General features: G+C 37.5%; 1 protein-coding gene across 18 annotated transcripts in view; it reads left to right on the top strand.

The window, feature by feature from the left end:
- Positions 1-20090, top strand: part of NRXN3 (neurexin 3) — a 1566790-nt gene that overhangs the window by 600482 nt on the left and 946218 nt on the right. For 16 of the 18 annotated variants that reach the window (XR_012919693.1, XM_076003826.1, XM_076003824.1 and 13 more), the window contains 2 exons: positions 8565-8768; positions 14693-14719. Coding sequence is in view for 17 of the 18 variants with exons in the window: in XM_076003826.1 (XP_075859941.1) it covers positions 8565-8768; positions 14693-14719 (231 nt within the window). In the remaining variant the exon portion in view is untranslated. The remainder of the gene's footprint in view (positions 1-8564; positions 8769-14692; positions 14720-20090) is intronic. The other 2 variants (XM_020286124.2, XM_076003817.1) reach the window with 1 other exon arrangement.

The following is a 20090-nucleotide window of genomic DNA, read 5'->3' as shown; positions in this document are numbered from 1 at the left end:
ATTACATTCCTGAAATAGAAAAACCGAGTACTTTAACAAAGAAATTATCCAAAGGGATCAAACTGGAAATTTTTCTTAATGTAAAGAACTGACTCTAGATCAAAATAGCATGCTGAGTTCTAAGAAAATTTTATATAGTATGGTCAACACTGACATGGTATTGATTATGTCATTGGACTTCCAGGGCTAAAATAATATTCTTCATACCTGTATCAAAACATTGCATGTACCTTATAATTATGTCCAACTATTTTATACTCATCATTAAAAATTAAAAGCAAATGATACTCTTTAGACATATAGACAAAACTTACATCATTTACCTCCTGTGAGGGAAAATGCTGGCATTATACAATCCCAAGTACAATAAAGCAGTGTCTACAAAATTGTGCACTAAATAAAGTGTGAAAAGAAGTCTATGTAACCCAGATATCAAGAGGGCAAGCAGACATTCACAAACATAAACAAAGTTTGGTAATATAGCACCAGTGAGCTCTTTTTCAAAAAGCTATTACCATAAAAATACAAGCATTTAAAAAATGAAGTAAGATTACTCAGACATGGAGAAACTGTAATGAAAGGCTTGATGAGGATTGTTACAACATTTAAATATACAAAAAATACCTGACGAGGATACACGTTATGCATACAGAACAAAGTATACCTGTGTGTCATAAATCCCCGAAACCACCTTCCATCTGGATTATTCCCTAGAAGGACTCATAGGACCCAGAAGCTGTTATATTTATAAGTATGATTTATTACAGCAAAAGTTACAGAGTAAAACCGGCAAAGGGAAAAGGCGCAGTGGCCAAAATCTGGAGGAAACCAGGCACACGTTTCCACGAGGTCTCTCCCAGTTGGGTCACAAAGGATGTGCCTAATTTCTCCAGCAATGATGTGTGGCAACACAAGTTAAATGTCACCAACCAGGGAAGCAACGCTAGAGTACGGGATTTTTCGGAAGGGTCGGTCGTATAGCCTTGCAAAGCCTGCATGACTGTTTTCAGTTACTGAAGCTCCAGACCTCCAGGGGGAAAGCAGATGTTCATCGTTATTATTAATATAAATGATGTCAACTGCTACAGTGTGACTCAAGGTCCTAGGTGTGGAGACTACTCTCACCACTCAGAAGTTCTGTGAACTCAATTCCCAGGAGCTGGTGAAGGGCCAGTCACAGACATAGGCTCTTCTTGGGAATGTGCAGAGTTTGAACAACCCAGATCTTTTGAGTGAACCCTTTCCTACACAGCATAGGAGAAAAAAAACAAAATAACAACCAAAATTCAGAGATGAAAGAGAAAATGTGAGAGAATAACATTCTTACTTTTCATAGGAGAAAGGCAGTCTTCACTGGCTAAATTTGAAGCAATTATTGCTGCCAATATTTTCATATTTCTAATATCTTTTGTAAATTTCAGGGACTTCTCTTGGGAAATTAGAGCTCATAAAATATATTTGAAATTCAGATTTTTTTCTTTTCACTAACTTCATGTAAAATTAAAGTTACCTTTAATTAAAATAAAATAGCATATATAGATTTTTTCTATCTTTTAAAGAGTTTCTGTGTATTCTTATATTTGTATATATGTGTAGGAAAATATCTGGAAATATACCTCTCTACCATTAATGATGGTTATTTCTTAGTGTTGTGATTTGGAAAGTTTAAATTTTTTTCTTTATTTATGCCTACTAATCTAAATTTCTTAGATTTTTAAATAGTATATTAAAATAAAAATAAAACATTTTGATTTTTCATCAAAAAGATGGAAGGGTAATAAATAGACCGAGTAAATCATAACTCCCTGAGACTCATTTAACATGGACTGGAAAGAGTGGCTCTTATTTTGCAAGAAGTTCAAGCATTGTGTAAATAACACACACACACACACAAAGTACATAGTATGGATTTCTCCCCTGGATTGTTTCTCCAACCCAAGTATTTTATAGAAAACTTTTCCACATTGTGTTTTATCACATTCCTCAATATTCCAGTGCAAATTCCATCCTTTATTTAGGGAAGTCTCTGAATGCCAGTGAGGAGGGTAGCTTTTCCACTTGCTGGCCAGAAGATGGAAATATAGAGAGAAGCCATTAATTATTGAGATTGAAGGACAATCAGACAATAAGAAAAAAAATCAAGGCTAAAATGTGTTTTTAAATGTCACACTGATTAAATAAATAACTGTTTATACCCTAGTAGAAATAGAAATGGGGCTACTGTGACAAATACAAATATACACCATGTAGAGCTAAGAACAATTTTATGGAGAAAGGTATATGGAGCATTGGTAATAGCCAAAAGTAGATTCTGGAATAGCTGTGCAAAGAGCTCAGCAGACCCCCTTCCCTGTGATATAACCATTTAACTGTTGAAAACACACACACACAAACTTAAAATCCTCAATATTTTTCTAAGGTAATATAACAAATGGAGTAATATTTATTCAAGAGATCTATTAAATATTAGTAAGAAAATGATAGCTGTGACATTTAAACAACATGCTCCCATCTCCTACCTCAACCCTGCTCCCTGTTATGGAAGCTTTATTACAGGTTGGTGTAGCCAAAAGGGTAAGAGCTCCTGCACCTACCTGTTACCAGTCTAGGGCTATAGTTCCACCCCAGAAGGGGCAGGATGCTTTTCAACTCTCCCCAGCTCTGTGTTGGAGGAGTAGTATTCAGAGTATGAACAGCCAAGACCGTGGTGCTCACTTCTCCCAGCCATCACCCATTCATAGGGAAGAAGCTGTATTCCAGTTTTAGCATGCTAATAATACTGGAACTTCAGTTGTTCCTGCCCCAGCTTGCTCATGGAGCACAGGTTCCATGCTGGGAAGGACAAGCTGAGAAGACCAGAGTCTATCATCTTCTCCCAGTGCCCAATCCTACAATGGGCATGTCAGAGATAAGTGGGACTCTGCTTCTGCTCCCAGTTTGGAATGCAATGCAGAGAAGTTCTGCCCAAGGGTAGATGCAGGCTATTAGGATGAAGAGCTTTACCACTCTGCCTGGGTGACTGACTCTCTGGAGCAGAACTTAGAGTTTATGGGTAAGGGTGTTTTCTTTTCTTTTTTAGCAGTGAAGATATTGGTGCAAGCAATTCAGAGGGAGGTAACAGATAGTTCTATGATACCAGTAGCAATGAGCAAGATGGATAAATAGCCAGAATTAGTAGAAAGAATAAGGGGAAGAGAAGCCATGAAGAGCCCTCTGGGGATCACACTAATCCCTGAGGGCCTCAAAAATTGTACACATTTGCTAGGCTACGTCCGCTCAAAGGTAATTAGAGTAAGACATGGGGCAGATTTGAAAGCATGCTCAAGTCACAGATCCATAGCTAGGGGAAGAGTCTTATGGGCTCAAGGCTATTAAGCATGACCTCTCAACAAACACTGGCTGAACAAGAAGTTACTCTTACCCAGGTGCTACCCCTAGGAAACCAGGCTTAAAAATAAAGCCACTCGTCCGTGGTAGTATGGAAGACTGTGCTTATTCTCAAGGCTGAATCTGCTCAAGAGTGACAAGAGGGACAATTTTCATGCTACCAGTCCTTGGCTGAACATAAGCCAAAATCATAAACTCTTTGAAAACAGTCTCTGAGTCACACATATCCAACAGATAAAAGGTAAAAATATAACTAACTAAGGGCACTTAAGTACAATATTTGACCAACATATGGCTTATACTGATCCAGGGGAAACACTTAGGAAGGGAGGTTAAAAAAGTAAAAATAGGAAAAAATATCTGACCAGGGATATGAGAGCTTACATACTGCTGGAAAAATACAAGCCACAGAATTATCTCAGTCAAAGCCACTAAATAAATAAACATATGAACAAACCATAGCAAATAGACCTGATGGTGATGGGCTCAGTATCTGGATTTGTTAGGCTGTGTTATATAAAATGTTCAGTTTTTAACAAAAGAGAGAAATGAAGAAACAGGAAGTGTGATCCATATACAAGAATAAATGCAATAGAAATTGCCTTTAGGAGGGGCTCATACATTGGACTTAACAGAAAAAGACTACGAAGTAGCTGTTAAAATATATTCAAAGCACTATGCCAAAAGAACTAAAGGAAATGAGATAACAATGGTACATCAAATAGAGAATATTATTAAAGGGATGAAAATTATGTGTGTGTGTGTGTGTATAAATAAAATATCTGTTTTTATCCAAATGGACATTTTAGAGTTTAAAGGTATAATAACCTAAATTTAAAAAATCACTAGAGAGGCTCAAGGGTGGATTAAGTTCTCTAATTCTTTTTATATGGCAACTCTAAAGATAGATCAGTAGAGATGATGCAATCTGAATAGAAGAAAGAAAAATTAAGACAAATTTAAAGAAATGTGGGGCATCATTAAGTATACCCACATATGTGTAATGGGAGAACCAAGAGAGAAGGGGAGTGAAGAGATATTTTAAAAACTATGGCTGAAAACTTCCTAACTTTGATGAAAAACACTAATGTACACATCCAAGAAGTTCAATGAATTCTAAGTAGGTTAAATGGAATGAGATCCACATCCAGACTCATTATAATAAAAATGTTGAAAGCCAAAGATAAAGAGAACGTCTTGGAAATCGCAAGAAAAAAAATGACTTAGTGTATACAAGGGCACCACAATAAGATTAACAATTGACATCTGTTCAGAAACAATAGAAGCCAAAGATGGGGATGACTTTCAAAATGCTGAAAAGAAAAACAACAACAACAAAAAAAAAAACAAACAAACAACAACAAAAAAAACTGTCAACCAAGAATCTGATATCCAGCAAAGATATCTTTTAAAAATGAATGTGAAATAAAGACATTCCCAGATAAACAAAACCATTACTGTTACTAGCATACTTACCTTACAAGAATTATTAAAAGAACTACTTCAGGCTAGAAGAAAGTGACAACAGTAATTTGAATTTACATGATTTACAAAAGATCCTAAAGGTATTTATGTAGGTAATGATAAAAGGGTGTAATTATACATTTCTGATTCCTTCTTTCCTTAACTGAATTTAAAAGCAATTGCATAAAGCGATATCTATAAAATTGGATTGTTCCTGTAACATATAGAATTATAATATATTTGACAATAAAACACAAATGAATGAAGCTATATTGGAAAAAAGAAATGATACCAGATGGTAACTAGAATCCACAGGAGGAAATGAAGGGGGAGTCAGAGATGGTAAATAATAAGCTTAATTTTAAAACCATTCTATAAATATATCTGAGCTCTCCTTTTTTCTCATAGCTTTTTAAAAGAAGACATAAGTTTTTATAAAGCAATCATTACAGCAGTGTATTTTGGGTTTGTAAGATATGTAGATGTAATATGAATGATAACACAAAAATGGCAGGGAAGAGAGCCATATAATAGTAAATTTTCTATATTTTACTGGAATTAAGTTAACATAAAGATGAAGTAGATTCTGGCAAATTAAGATGTATATTGTAAGCCCTAGAGCAATCCATAAGAAAGTAGTACAAAAATGTAGTTAAAAATTATTAAAGAAATTAAAATAGTATGCTTAAAAATATTCACTTAAGACTAAAGGAGAGAATAAAGGAGGAGAAGAAGAAGATGGAGAAATATCTAACTGCCATTAAGTGGGTATTCCATAACGTCTCTCAAATACTCAATAACTTGATACATTTTTGATAGAAAAACTTTTCCTTAGTAGGCTCATTTCCCCCCTAAAATTAGTATCCTATTCATGCAACTCATTGCATTTGAAATCTTTTAAGCAAATTAATATGAATCCATGTAACAGATTTTGTTTTAGGTGATTCCTATATTAAATTTTCTGCTTCACAACCCTCTTCCTAAAAATATTAGGTTAATAATAGAACACACAGAGATTCATACAAAGGTAAATATTGAGATACACATTTTATTTTGTATTATTAGCTATTAACTACATAGTCTCCTGATATATACCAATACTCTAATACTACTAATATTGACAAAGATGCATTTATTTATATGCGTGGTCTGGCACTACACATAACCAGAGGGGCAAAAGATCCATTAATTCTATAATGTATTTAAGTTGAATGCATCAAAACAACTATTTCATGACTCACTTAATATCTTAAATATCTCTTAAAGAGGAGTGTGATGCCATATAGGAGAAAGTGAGTATTAATGATTAACAGTGGTCATAATTACACAAGCACACAGAGCATTGTGCATATTCAAACAGAGCAACATTGTTTAGAGGTATATGTACCTATATAATTTTGTATATTTATAAATACTAGATGACTTTAAATAATGGCACGTGTGTATATATACACACACGTACACAAGAACACCATACCCTATCATAAAGCATTATAGATATGCTTTGGTGCTTGGAAACATGAGTGTGCTCCTGGCAGAGCTCTCTGACAATTTGGCAGAACTAGGTACACAGCTGGGAGAATCAGACTGCCTGCATTTAACTCCCAGCTCAGCCATTTATTAGCTGTGTGACCTGGTATCTGGAAAATACAATATTGTCTTCCTTGTGGTGTTCTTGAGGATTAAATGTCTTCTTAATGCATATAAAGTCCTAGAAAGCACCAAGCAAATAGTAAGTGCTCAATAAATTTTAGCTGTCATTATTGATCTTTTTTTTTTTTTTTTTTATTCTGTTCTTCCAGAAGATAAAATAGTTGCTTTCACATCTGGAGCATGTGTTAAATTTAGATTATGTTTCCCATCTAAGAGCAGATCATCATAATACGTCTTTTATTGTGATGATGTCTGCAACTGTCACACTTTTGTTTGTGACTCTCTTAGTGTTTGAAAATTGTAATGTGCAGCTATTAGCATGTCATGGGTTTTACCTGGAAGGTGGTTGCTTTCCAGGAAAATGAGTAGGTATATATTTATATTAATTTTCATGGATCTTTTATGTGTTGTATAAATAGAGTGGGGGTATGATGAAGACAGACTATTTTGAGACTCTTCCATGTGGTCTGCCTACCTCTTGTCTCTCCATGTTTTGTTTCCTTCTATACATGGGGGCAGGGTTGTTTCTCTCTTTTGTTCCCTGCTATGGCCATTACACCTAGAAGAATGCCTGGCACTCCGTAAGCACAAAGGAATGTACCATAGTACCTCCTAATCTAAAACCATTAGCTTTTCAGTATCTGTACTTGATTTTATTCCAGTCTCAAACTACCTTTATATAACTATTTCCCAAACTAAATGTCAGATGCTTCTATAAAATAGTTTGTTATTATCTGAGTATTCTCCTACTTTCTTCCCTTTATGTCTATAGAGATGCTATCTGATCCACCCATCAAATCTTACGCCATCACTACTTCTGTTGCAAACCCATCTCCCAAGACCATCTCAGACTCCAACCCAGTTTCCTTACTCACCTGTATCCCTCATCCTCTCTTGTCTGAATGTCACTGGCTTTGTATCTCTTTCCTCTGCCATTTAATCATTTTTTATATTCTAGTATAGTTATTTGTGAGTATTGTGTCTCTCTCTAGAACAGGGGGTCGTGTCCGTTTTACCACTGTATTCTTCACAGTGAATGTAGGTAGCAAATATTTGAAAACAACAAATGTTTAGTGGAGACCTACTCAGTGCCGGCTACTGAGCCTAGTGACAGGCTGGCTTTATAGGAATGTGAGTTATATTCTCTTCCTGTGTTTTCTAAAAATATTTTCCAAATGAATGACTAAACAAATTCACTTATTAAGCACCATGGTGTTGCAAAACAGTCCCTGGACTTGGTAATAGATATATTGAGTTAAAATCCAGGCTGTGTGAATTTGGGATGATCACCCCCCTTTCTAAACACTTTGGCTTTCTTGTTTGAAAGCAGGAATAATAGACCTACATTATAACATTAGATGAGGTAGCATATGCATGGGGCAGGGATCCTAACCAAGATGCTTAGACTGAGGAAGATACCAGATAGAAGTGAATTGCCTTGTGGAAGTTCTTTTTGAATAAAAGTAAAATGAGTGTTTCAAGGGTGTTATCAGCTGTTCATTGTCATTTTTCCAGCTCTAGCTCTATCAATCTTAGAATTAGCCATGCAAACTCACGGTGCCAGGCAGTACTGCTGCCCTCTTCTTCTAGAAGCTCTCTGGCAGATACCTACTTGTATGCCGAGGTGCTTATAAACTGCTTCTCTCTGCCTAATCTTCATGAAATATGTGGTTTCTATCATAAGTTTTGTTTTATGTACTTGTGTTTTATCTACAGCACACAGAACTGCAGGCGCTACCATGTGTGGGGGCGTTTTCCCTTTTGCAAAATATCTTCACATCCGTTACTGAATTTGGCACGCTTGACAAGCCTGTGAGCGTGGTGGGCAGGCGTCGTGCCGTCATACACCTTTTGCAAATCAGGAAACAGAGCCTCAGAGCTTAAGTGGTCTGTCCAAAGTCACACAGTTAAAACGTGGCGACAGTGGGGGGTCAATAAAACACAAGTCATGTGGTTACAAATCAGGCGTCCTCTCTATTGTACTCAGCCTGAAAGCAAAGGAGTATTTGGCAACCCTAACGCCCCTCACCCTAACCATCTCCTCCGCTCTCCTTTGGCAGAGGCGTCCATCCTGAGCTACGACGGCAGCATGTACATGAAGATCATCATGCCCATGGTCATGCACACCGAGGCAGAGGACGTGTCCTTCCGCTTCATGTCCCAGCGAGCTTACGGGCTGCTGGTGGCTACAACCTCCAGGGACTCTGCCGACACCCTGCGCCTGGAGCTGGATGGGGGGCGCGTCAAGCTCATGGTTAACTTAGGTATCGTATGAAGTACCCTCCGCCAATCCGTTTGGGCTTGTCTTCCCTTTCTTTTCTGGTTTTCATTGGTTTGACTGAATTCTTTGTTTGTTTCTCGAAAGTTAGCTGCTCATCTCTTGTTTCATAGACCCAGGATAAAACCCAACAGCAACAAACACCTCCTCCTTGTTTCTGCATGAGGTTTTGATGTCGATTTCTGGTTTCTGACAGTGGTGGTTTCTTTACTAGATTATTTATTTTCTAAGTTTCCTTTCTTGGTTTTTTGGAATCGTTTTAGCTTTGTGTAAAACACGCTACTTTGGTCCATCTTTTGATCAATCATATTCCCATTAAGTCCAGCTCCTCGGTCACCACTCAAAACAGTCAAAGCCAAGGCCAAGCCCAGGGCAGGAAGTGGAGGCAAAATGAAAGGGTGGGTTGTGCAGAACTAAGCCCGGTGAGTAAGACGGAAGGGCTTTGTTTCCAGCTCCACGATGGCTATTCAAAGGGGGAATTCTGGTGGCTGTGATAGCGCTGGTATCTCCTTATACTTTCTCATAGTGAGAGGTCAGGGTCATATTATTTCTGATATCTCATTGGAAAAATAATTCCCTAACTTTAGACTCTCTGATATGTGGAAGGAAAACGTGGATGCTAATATACGTACCCATTTTCCTTCCTGACATTGCCCCTTGTGCAAAAGTTGTTACCTCACACTGTTACCAGCTACTCTGTTGTCCTCCTATAATCTGTATCCATTTTACCTTAGAATTGAAAACTTATGACAACTTCAAATCTGTAGCTTTACTAGAAGGAGATCCGTTCTTTCAATGTAATTAAGTATAACAGACACTTTAGAAATTCTCCTCCTTAGGGCCTCATGTTCTCTCCTGCTATTGACTTTCTCTATTAGATTCTAATTGACCCTCTATGGAGAATGGGGCCTCTTGAAGAATAAATAGAGGAGGGGAAAAATCTCTATTTCTGCTATTTCTACTCAGCAGAAAGTCAAAGCCCAGTTTTGGCAGGATTAGTGCTATGGCTGAGTCCAAACTTTCTAAGCGAATGGATTTATTTGGGTATATGGGGTATGTTTGGATACAGTGCTCCTTTATAAAGATTTCAGCAGACTGGCTTATCAGAGGCGTGGAGAAGTGATGGACAAATGTACCAGATGCCAGATCATGTACAGATCTATGTGGTCTGGTGGGAAGGTGGAGTTTTTATTCCATATCAGTCTTATTTGCTGTCGGGTCTACCGGTCACACTTAGAAAATGCCTACATCGTAATCCTAAAATCTCTAGGACACAGAGGACTGTTTTGAGCAGTGGCCTATTTAGTTATGTCTTTTTCTTTTTCTCCTAGTTTGCAGCTTTTCAACACTATGCCATTTTTCTTGTCCAACCTTATTCGATTTCTGTTGTCAGTGTGTCTCTTAGTTTTCCTTTTGTTTGTGTATGTGTGTGTTTGGTTATTTTATGTTTCGGTTTTTCTCTTTTGCTGGATCTTTTCTGTGTTCTTGAGTTTTTAATCCTCCCAACCATCAACCATGGTAAATCAAAAGATGGTATTCAACCCTTCAAAGGCCCAAAGCCTGCGGCCCGCATAGCAAACAGCCTTGAGAACAGAGAGTACTGAGCAGCCTACAGGGACTGGCATACCCCTGTCCCTCCCTCCCTCCCCTTCCTGCACCATCCTCTCCACCTTAAACAAGCCAGGGTAAGAAAATATCACCCAAAACCAACAACCGGTAACTGATTATCTACTTCTCAGAAAAACAACAGAAGGAATCAAAAACAAAAATTAAACAAAAACAAAAACCAACATAACTTCTGAACTAGCTCAAAGAAAAAGAAGACGAAGACGATTTTTCTCTCTGAATCTTTTTTAAAGGAGGAGAGAGACATACACATGAGGACAGTTCAGTCCACTGCCATTCTGAGGGGACTACACATTGTGTCTTTAAACAAACTATTTTTTCCTTATTATATATTGTTTTATAAAGATTAGAATGTCAACCATGACAGGTCTCACATCTTAGAAGGAAACACTGAGGTGAGGAAGAGAGATAAAAGGAGATGAGCAATGAAGGAAATAGGTGGATGGATTCTCGTGTACACATGCTGAGTTTGTAGTAGATGCCATGTGTATTTCGAGAAGCACTATTTTTCTATTTTAAATTCTAGCAAAAATATGGGAGATGTGCTTTTCAAATAAACTTTGCCTTTTGGCTGCTTTTTTGCACATGATCCATCTATCTCCTACGAAATTAAGACGTCTTAGGCAAAAGAGAGGCCCTTGGAAGAGAGCGCTGTGCTTCTCCAGAAGCAGTAGTTGTTTCTTTTTACCCTGAAGCATATAGTCCGTCACAATTGCTGGTCTAAATTTATTTAACTTCCTTTTCAAACCTGACATGGAAAACTGACCTTAAATTCCTTATGCTTGCGTGCTTATAACTGTCCGTATGCATGCTTTGTTCAAATTCTCCTTTCACCCCTTCCCCAAAATAGACCACTTCATGAATATTTTCTTTATCCTTGTCATGAATTCACATTTCCTTCTTCTTGGTTACAGAAGAAAATGTCTCCAAACAGAGGTGGCAGTCACACATTCCGCCAAAATTAATTTCCAAGGTCACTTTGTTCCCTCCATTTACATTGTCTTTTTTCTAGCACATGCACACATGATATTCCAGTTTATTTTAAATTGTTCACACATATAAGCTCATGATATAAAAGCCTAGTGTATACTTCTATGGATGCCAAGGAGACTGGTCTTCCAAGGGCTTTGTATTCTGAAGACAGTCCTATATGCTGATAGCAGGTCTAAGAAATATCCCACAACACAGCACATTTTTAAAAGTTGTGAGATTAGCTGTTGATCAGCCATTATTTGACCCTTTTGAATTAAAATATATAATAATATTTCATTATTAAAGTCTATGAAAAGCTTTAAAAGACCTCATTTTAAACTCATGATAATTTTGTGAGCTATAACATAGTGTTTTTTGCTTACTTTTACATATGTGAAACAGATATGTGATTTTTCAAAGTTTATGTAAAAAGTTGGTAGCAGAGCTGGGACTAGAACCCTTGTCTCCAAACTGCTAGATCAGCGTGGGTTATCTGTGCCCTCCACAATTCCATGTGGTGGCAGTCTTTAAGGACTTCTAGGTGCTCTTGTGATGGCCACCTTTGAAGCATGCACACAGGGAATCTCCATTTTTCTCAGTGCCTGGTTTGAATTGAGCTACTGCAGAAAAGTCAGTTGATACGGGCAGAGTCTTCAGAGTCCTCAGCAGAGTGCCAGGGGCCCTTCTTCCATGGCAGAGACTCTGAGGGAGTGACATGCAGTTTGGCTAATTGTACTTCAATTCTCCAAATGTCCACTCTCTGGAAATCTACTTACAGACGACTGTTTATGCATTATTGAAAATACACAACTATTAGAAACATTTACCTCTTCCATGTTCACCTCAAAGCTCACCAATATGGAAATTAATAATTTCTCCTCATTTACTAAAATTAAACAAGAAAAACTAAATTAAAACAGATAACACACACACATACACACTCTCTCCTCAAAAAACATACCAAGACTTAGGTGTCTTTTTTTCAAACAGAGAGAACTTTGGCTGCTACCAAAGATAGATGTAAAGAAATTGCCTTGTCCATATCAATTCCCCTGACTCATTTTTTATTTAAAAAATATATTCTCACTAACAAGACCACTCCCTCAGATGCTATGAAGAAAGGGCTAGGGTAGATTTTTCTCCTCGAACTCCTTATTCTTCAAGTAAAGTAGTAACACAATTCTTCACATCCTGTTTGAAGGAAACCAATCGCCATCTTGAAAGCTTCCAGTCCTCACATTCGTTTAAAGGCACCTTCATTTCCCTTCACATGGAACCATTTGTATGACCCAGAAGGATGAGTCCAGCCCAGTAGGGAGAGGTTCTCATCTAATAATAAAATCCTCCACTGCACAAAAGCCAAATAAGTGAACCACTTATTGTTGGCAGTCCTTGGTTTTGTTAATTTAGGTCCCCTCTTCCCTGTTTCTTAAGAATACCCAAACACCTGTTGCCCCCTCTCTCTAATACATCAGGAAGAAGCATTTGTCCAGCTTTGGGGGATTGTAGTTACAACCAATAGCTGAACCCTCCCTCGCTCCCTGCCTCCCCGTCCCCACCAGGGGCATGGCCTTCTCTGTCTGGTGATCGTACCGGTTGCTCCAGGGCTGTTTGCTCCCACTTTTCTGTTGCGGTTGACGACACATGACAAACCTAACCGCACGAAACCAAACCCAGATTTTTCTCAAGAGATGTTCTTCTGGGGGAACAAATAAGCTTTCTACCTCCTTCCTCAGGATAATTGGTTGTTATAAATTGCTCTTATCCAGACTTCACATAGTTTCATTCTGCCCCATTGGTTGCCACTGGTTCCTTTTTCACTTGCTTATAATAGTTTGCTTTGGGAAATTCAGATGGTGGCATTATCCTTGACAAGCCCTCTAAAAATTGTTGGGGCAACCTTAAGCAGAAGAGCACAGTTTGTAACTGTGTTTTTTCCTGTAACTTTCTTCCTTTTTAAAAAAATCACTTGATTTCTACCTTTTAATACCGGGCTTCAAACAAGTTCTTACTAGAATTCCCACCATCATAAAACCCACCTGAAGTTCAACCGGGCAGATTGGTAACAACTCACCTAAGACATTTCCCTAACCATTCCTGCCCAATCCCCTACAGATGCCTACTGACCCTGCTGAAGAATGTTTGTGTGTGCACCCCTGACTCTCAAATAGAGATTAATTCAGTGACAGATATTCTGATCTCTAACACAGGTTATCTTGTCTGGTTACCAGCACTGGGCAATAAGCAACCCTTTTCTTTTTTTCTCTTTCCCATATATAAATAAATAAATGAAACCAAAACCCCAAAATTTTCTCCCCTTGAAGTACAGAATCACAGAGTGAACTAGGCGGGATGTCAAAGGTGCCGGGACCTCCTCCGCACGTGCCTGCCTTGCCTTCTCCCGGAATGCTGTAGGCCCTTCATTCAGTCTGAGCATTCGGGCAGGAAGACAGAGATGGGCTTCGTGAGGGGGTTGGTCTGGGGGCCTTTGAGAGAATAGCGACCCACTGTGATAACGTCATACAACCCCTTTCGCCCTACACCTGACCCCACCTCTCTAAAATCTGGGATGGGTGTTTGTGCGGTTAGCTGTTTGCAAGTGGCCATTTTATGACGGGAAATGACCAGGTGGTGTTAACCCTTTCCTCACCTCTAAAGATGATGGCAAGTCTGCCTGTGCAAATTTCTATAGCATCTGGGGCCCGACCTAAGGAGAGGGGTGGAGGGGCTTTGTTTTTGGAAGAAGAGAAAGGGTTAAATACTGCACTGAGAAACTTTATGGGCAGATTTTTAAAAGGATACCATATGTCAGACTGGTGATATATCTTTGGAATACTAATACTAAAATTGTGTTAATGCTATGTTTAAAGGTAAATTTTAAGAAAATGAATTGAAGGGGGAAATAGAATATAACCTGCATTTGATGGGGGAATTTTTGCCTAATTTTCCAAGTTTAACAAAATTAATATTTCAAAATCTAGGTTTAAACTTTATATAAATGAATAGGTTTTTTTTTTAAAAAAAGAAACATGCTTGGTGTCTATTGTGGATATATATGTATACCAGTATATATCTCTATACATATGTGTATATATATGTGTGTGTGTGTATATATATATGTATCCAACTTTACTAAATAATATACTGTACATATACACCCACCCTTAAACTTGTACATACTGTATATATATAAAATGGCCACATTTCTTGCGTGTGTCTGTCCCCGGAAGGGTGGACTGATTGTTTTTGGATGTCTGCAGCTGTTACCTTGAAGGATGCAATTTCATCTTTCATTTATTTTTCCCCATCTAGACTGTATCAGGATAAACTGTAACTCCAGTAAGTTTTCCCTCAAGTTTTATTTTGTTCTTAAAAAAAAAAAAAGAAAGAAAAACTGACTTTATTTTGTTTACTGTTTTATGAGCTGTTTTTTATTTGAATTTTTTTTTGTTTTTGACAGTGGAGTTGGGGGGATCTGGAGGGGTGGGGGAGGGGAAAGGGCTGAGTGTGGTTTGGGTGTGGTTTCTGAATTGGGGCAGGTCCTCTCTTCTTTCCTTGCTCTGTATGCAGCAAAGGAGGAAAGAGCATGGGAATAATGAAATAACTTGAGAATGAATTGAAATGGTAATTTGTTGTCTTTGGGAAATAACTCTCAGAGTGAACAAAAAGCTTTAGAAGCAACCAGTATGCACTTCTCCACTACCAAAAGCTTCAGATAATAAAAGCAAAGTTCATGACCCAGAGGTGGCTGCCAACTCTGACATTTCTTTCCTGGCATTTATCACTGTTGAGGACTTTTAGCGGGATAGGCAAAGCACTGCTCTTGGCGCTAATGCAATATTTTAACCAAAGACTTGAGACACACTCTGGCTCTGCAGAAGGAAGGATTGTGGTCTATTATTTTCACCTTATCCCATCCACATACTTTAGCTCTTCTAGAAGGGTCCTAAAAGATACAGGCCGAAAACAATTCATGCATTTATCCCTCTGCCTCTGCACATTAACTGTAGTCAATGAGAGAGGGGATGTGAAGAGAACAGGAACAAGAGGCATGAGGGAAAGAATAGGTCAAGTTGATGAAAGGGAGAAAAATTAAAGGAGAAATACGCTTTGAGTGCTATAGCATATTAGTTAGGCTAATTAACACTAAATGCTATAACAAGCAATGCCAAAACTTTAATCAACAAAAAAGATTTATGTCTTGTTCAGGCTAACGTCAGTGATAATTGGACAGATCTCCTGGACCTCTTTATTCAAATAAATAATCCAGGGATCTAGGATCTTTTCATGAGTTGGGTCAACCACCTTGAATTTCTTCACTTCCAGCTGTCTATCTACAGGGAAGAGAGAGAAAGAGAGCTTGGATGGCTGTACAATAAGTTTTAGTGGCTTGCCTGGAAGTGACACACTTTACTTCTGCACATTATGTATATATATATATATATATATATATATATATATATATATATTTCTTTTTGCCAGACATGACCTCATTCATTCTAAATGCAAAGAAAGCTGAAAAATAGTCTTCCAGGACACCCAGGAAGAGAAAATTGAATTAGTTGAGCATTTAACACACACAGTTTTCAACATTATTTCATCATTTCTTGGCTCTTTTCTTGCTAAGGTCTTTCTGTAGGAATAAAAAGGAAATAATCCACCTTCTACATGTTTATTCCATCCTAGTAAGTCTATTATAGGTGCTAATTTAACCTTCTTTCTTGGTGGGAGATATATTTTAGGGATGAAAAACTAATAAAACCCAATTTTAGTTTTTGGGGGTCAAATGTTCCATCTAAATTGACAAAAAACAAAGATGAAGAAATGTTAAGATCTATATAAACAAGCACTTACTAGAGTGCTTTATGCTTGTCTTGGCATCACTTTTAGTTACTTTAAGCACTGTCCTATTTTGCTATGTTTAAACATTTCTAATTAGCCAGAAATTTCTCATGATATTTAGATCATTAAAAGTCTAATTGAAGCATCCTTTTTCTCCAAAGCCTGGAGTTTTCTATTTTTGTCTTTTTGATTTTTTAAGCAGCTTTACTGAGATATAATTTTTATACCACAAAATTCACCCATTATAAGCCTACAATTCAATGACTTTAATTAAATTTATAGAGTTGTCCAAACATCACCACAATCACATTTTAGATCATTTCTATCACTTCAAAAATTTTCTTCATGCTCATTTGCAGGAAATCCCTGCTTTTACCCTTAGCTCTAGGCAACTACTTCTGTGCTTTGTTTCCATAAATTTGCCTTTTGGACCTTTCATATTAATGGAATCATATATTGATATATTGTCATTTGTGTCTAGCTTCTTTTAAAAAGTTGTGTAGCATTTCTATGGAAAGCTGTCATCTTTCCTTTTGCATTGGTTTCCAGAAGGAAATAATATGGAAACTCAGGATGGAGGTGGAAAATCTCATATGCAAAGCTGTTGTCTAGCATCTTCTGGCTTCAGAGACTGACTTGCAGAACAGAGGACGGAAGGAATTATTTAATCGGAATATTAGGACTTGATCTTGATGCTCTGTCTGCAATTTCTCATGAAGTCAATTCCATACGATCAGCCACAGAAAGAAAGTACTTATAAGACAAGTTCCAGGATTCTCTCTCCTGGGAAGATAGTGATACAAATAGTAGGTTTTCTAAACCTGAGAAAATATTTTCTATTTGGAACCACCAAAATCAGCATTAAGAGGAAAATATATCAGCAAAGATATGCTCCCAACTTTGATCAGGTATAAAAATAGTGTAACTTACTTTAATTCAATCATTAAGTAAAGAGTCAAGGTTAGATTTTGGAAATCATTTTTGAATTCTCATGATAAGCCTTTAACTTGCCAAGAAAGTTAATTTTGTTGGGAGCATCAGAGAAATAACACAGTGCTCACTAGTTCAATTGTGGCTGCCGAGGAAAAAACAGGAGTCTTTTAACCCAATCTAAGACCTTCAGTGCTGAGGAATGTAAACATGTATCTAGGATTATGTAGAGTCACAAAGTAAATATACATTTTACAGAAGTTGATTTTAATTGTTGATTTGGAGTAAAAGTTTAGATTGAAACCAAAGCAATATATTATGCAGAAGAATGCAAATAAGCATGAATCTTTAAGAATAAAAATGTAAGAATTTGGAGACATCTTATTTTTTTATTGTGTATCTTCTCTATTTCATTCCTCTCATTATTGGCACTTGAGTGGAAAAATTTGACAAGACTGCAATTAAATTTGGAGACAAAATGAATCCAAAGTGACTAGAACTTCCAAACCCCCTTTCTCATTGACTGTATGCCAGGATTTGTATCTCCACCTGTTACAAAATCCCAAGTTGTTTCTGTAATAGGTGTGCAGCTCCTGGCTTTTACCTGATTTTTAACTGTGAGAGTATAAGATGTAAGATTGACCTGCAGCCTGGGGCTAGAGGGGGTGGGAGTCTTTCCTCTTGCCCCTCTACTTGATGTCCTGCTGTCATTTCAGTAGAAGTCATAGGATCCCATTGATCATGTCACAAAACAGAACTTTTTTTCCCCCCCCGAAGAAGAATTAAATATGAATCACATTCGATTGTAAGTTTGTGAACTTTTCCAGTAATTGTTTTGTAGGGTGCCTGTTCTCTGAAAAGTCACTCAGGTAAAATACTGAATGACATCAGCTATTGGTTTCCTGTTCATCTGCCACAAAATGTTGTTTATTCCGGGAAATGGCTATTTCCAAGGGATTGTGTGACGCTCTATAGTGGAGAGATGAGCATGAAAAATAAGGATGATCTTCCAGTATTAGGAGAAAACAACTGGCTGTGATAAAGGGCAGGGATTTTGAGACCAAATCAGAGTGTTCTTCTAGCCTTCTTCCTTCTGGCATTGTGGCTGGCCCTTTTGTCAGATGCCATGGCCCAGTTCCACCCCAAGGGTTTCCTAGCAAGAGGCAGAAATGATTTTCTGATCAGCTTCTGTCTTTCTCCTTATTCTAACTTCTCTTTTTCAATACTTTGCCTTTGCCTATGCTATTTAAGATATGTCTGTCATTACTCATTCACACCATAAATTCCTCTCCAGCTGTTCTCAACACACACATATTAGAAAGTGTGTAAATCAAGGTCTTTGGTTGAATCAAGGTCATTGCTGGGTTTGATTCATCTGGCAGAATATATTTAAAGATATTTAATCAAGAAAGTTCCAGCTTAGAATTTAAATTGCAAAAGGACAACAGAGTTGGCAGTCATCATGGAGGATTGAACTCCAGGGTGACCTGGAAACACTGCTAAAGAAAACAGGGCTGCTTTCTGGAGTATTCTGGAGGAAATCACCTGTTCCTATGGCTCCAGTTCCATGAGGCTGGCAGTAACCTAGAGGAGGCATGCAGTTCTGCAAACAGGTATGCACTTCTCCTCGTTCTTGTGGTCGTTTGTTCAAATGAAAGCGTGGAAAATGGTTTGTTGTCTTTTACCTCGTCTGATTGTTCTTTAGGCCTGTAATTTCCTAGCCCCTACTTTATTCTATCCTTTTCAAGCCATGTGTAGTATGAATGAATATAGTGAACTTACGGTATTAAATGAGTATAGCTTGAATAAATACTTATAAATATCAAATGCCCCCTTTTCCATCTCTTTTTCCTCTCAAAGGATAATCCTGCAGTCTTGTGGTTATTTCTTAATGTTTCTAAAAGGGAGCATATGTATGGCTTAGGGACTGTAATATGCCTGGTTACTTAGGTTCATGTAGAAAGACCTCCCTCTCTTTACCAATTACTTTGACCTTGAAGCCTTACTAATTTATTTGTAAAGAGATTCATATTTTCTTCTTAGAAAAGAGGAGAAAAGAAATAGAGTGCCATACAAAAATATACTAATCTTAAGACTTTGAAATGTCACAGTGGAGCCATTGGTGTCAAAGGACAGCTTTGGCGATGTTGTCTGCCTTCCATACACTCTGATACCTTTGGATCATCACAGAGGTGCACAACAATCTCAGAGACGTATGAAAATAACATCACAAGGATATGATCTCTCCGAATTGTACTTCCCAAGGCTGCTAGTATTTAATTGAATATTCCTTCTCTTGCACCTATTTGCCTAGTGCCTGTGTTTTGCCTTTGGTCATAGCTTCTGTGGTTTTAGTTTCTAAACAGATTTCATTTTCAGTGTTTTGGAAAAGTCAACTGCATATAGGTGGTTTTTGCTTAATTTAGGCATAGCTTGGTAACCTACAGTTTATTATACTAGACTTTGTTTTTCTTCTCTTTCTTTTTTTTCTGTCTTATCTCTCTGTGGTACCAGACATATGTGATTGCATTTTTAGGCATGTTTTATCTGAGATTCCTAGAGCTGATTGTTTAGCTCACTCCTTTAACTCAGCAACACTTGGCTCAGACCAACCAGGAAGGCTAACTTCTTCACTATTAAAAGTCTTCCTTAAAGACAATTATAAAACCTTCTTTGATATCATTTCCAAGAGTTGAGTAACTTTGCTGTCAGCCATTTGCCTGACCAACCCAGTTACCTTACTAGAGTTTTACGGGAGATGGAAAAATCATGACACAAGATCTTAGATAATATAGTAATATATTATCTGTCAAACTATGAGCATCAAACCTGAGCTTTTTAATATAGATCCATACTAGATGATTATATTAGGACTTGATTTAAATGATTATACTCCAACTTTTCTCAAAACCTTATTTTTAAAAGATAATATGTAATT

The sequence above is a fragment of the Microcebus murinus genome, chromosome 6 (genome assembly GCF_040939455.1).
Source record: "Microcebus murinus isolate Inina chromosome 6, M.murinus_Inina_mat1.0, whole genome shotgun sequence".
NCBI classification, from domain to species: domain Eukaryota; kingdom Metazoa; phylum Chordata; class Mammalia; order Primates; family Cheirogaleidae; genus Microcebus; species Microcebus murinus.
The sequence above is the reverse complement of the archived record's forward strand: the minus strand, read 5'-3'. Positions and strand labels throughout refer to the sequence as shown.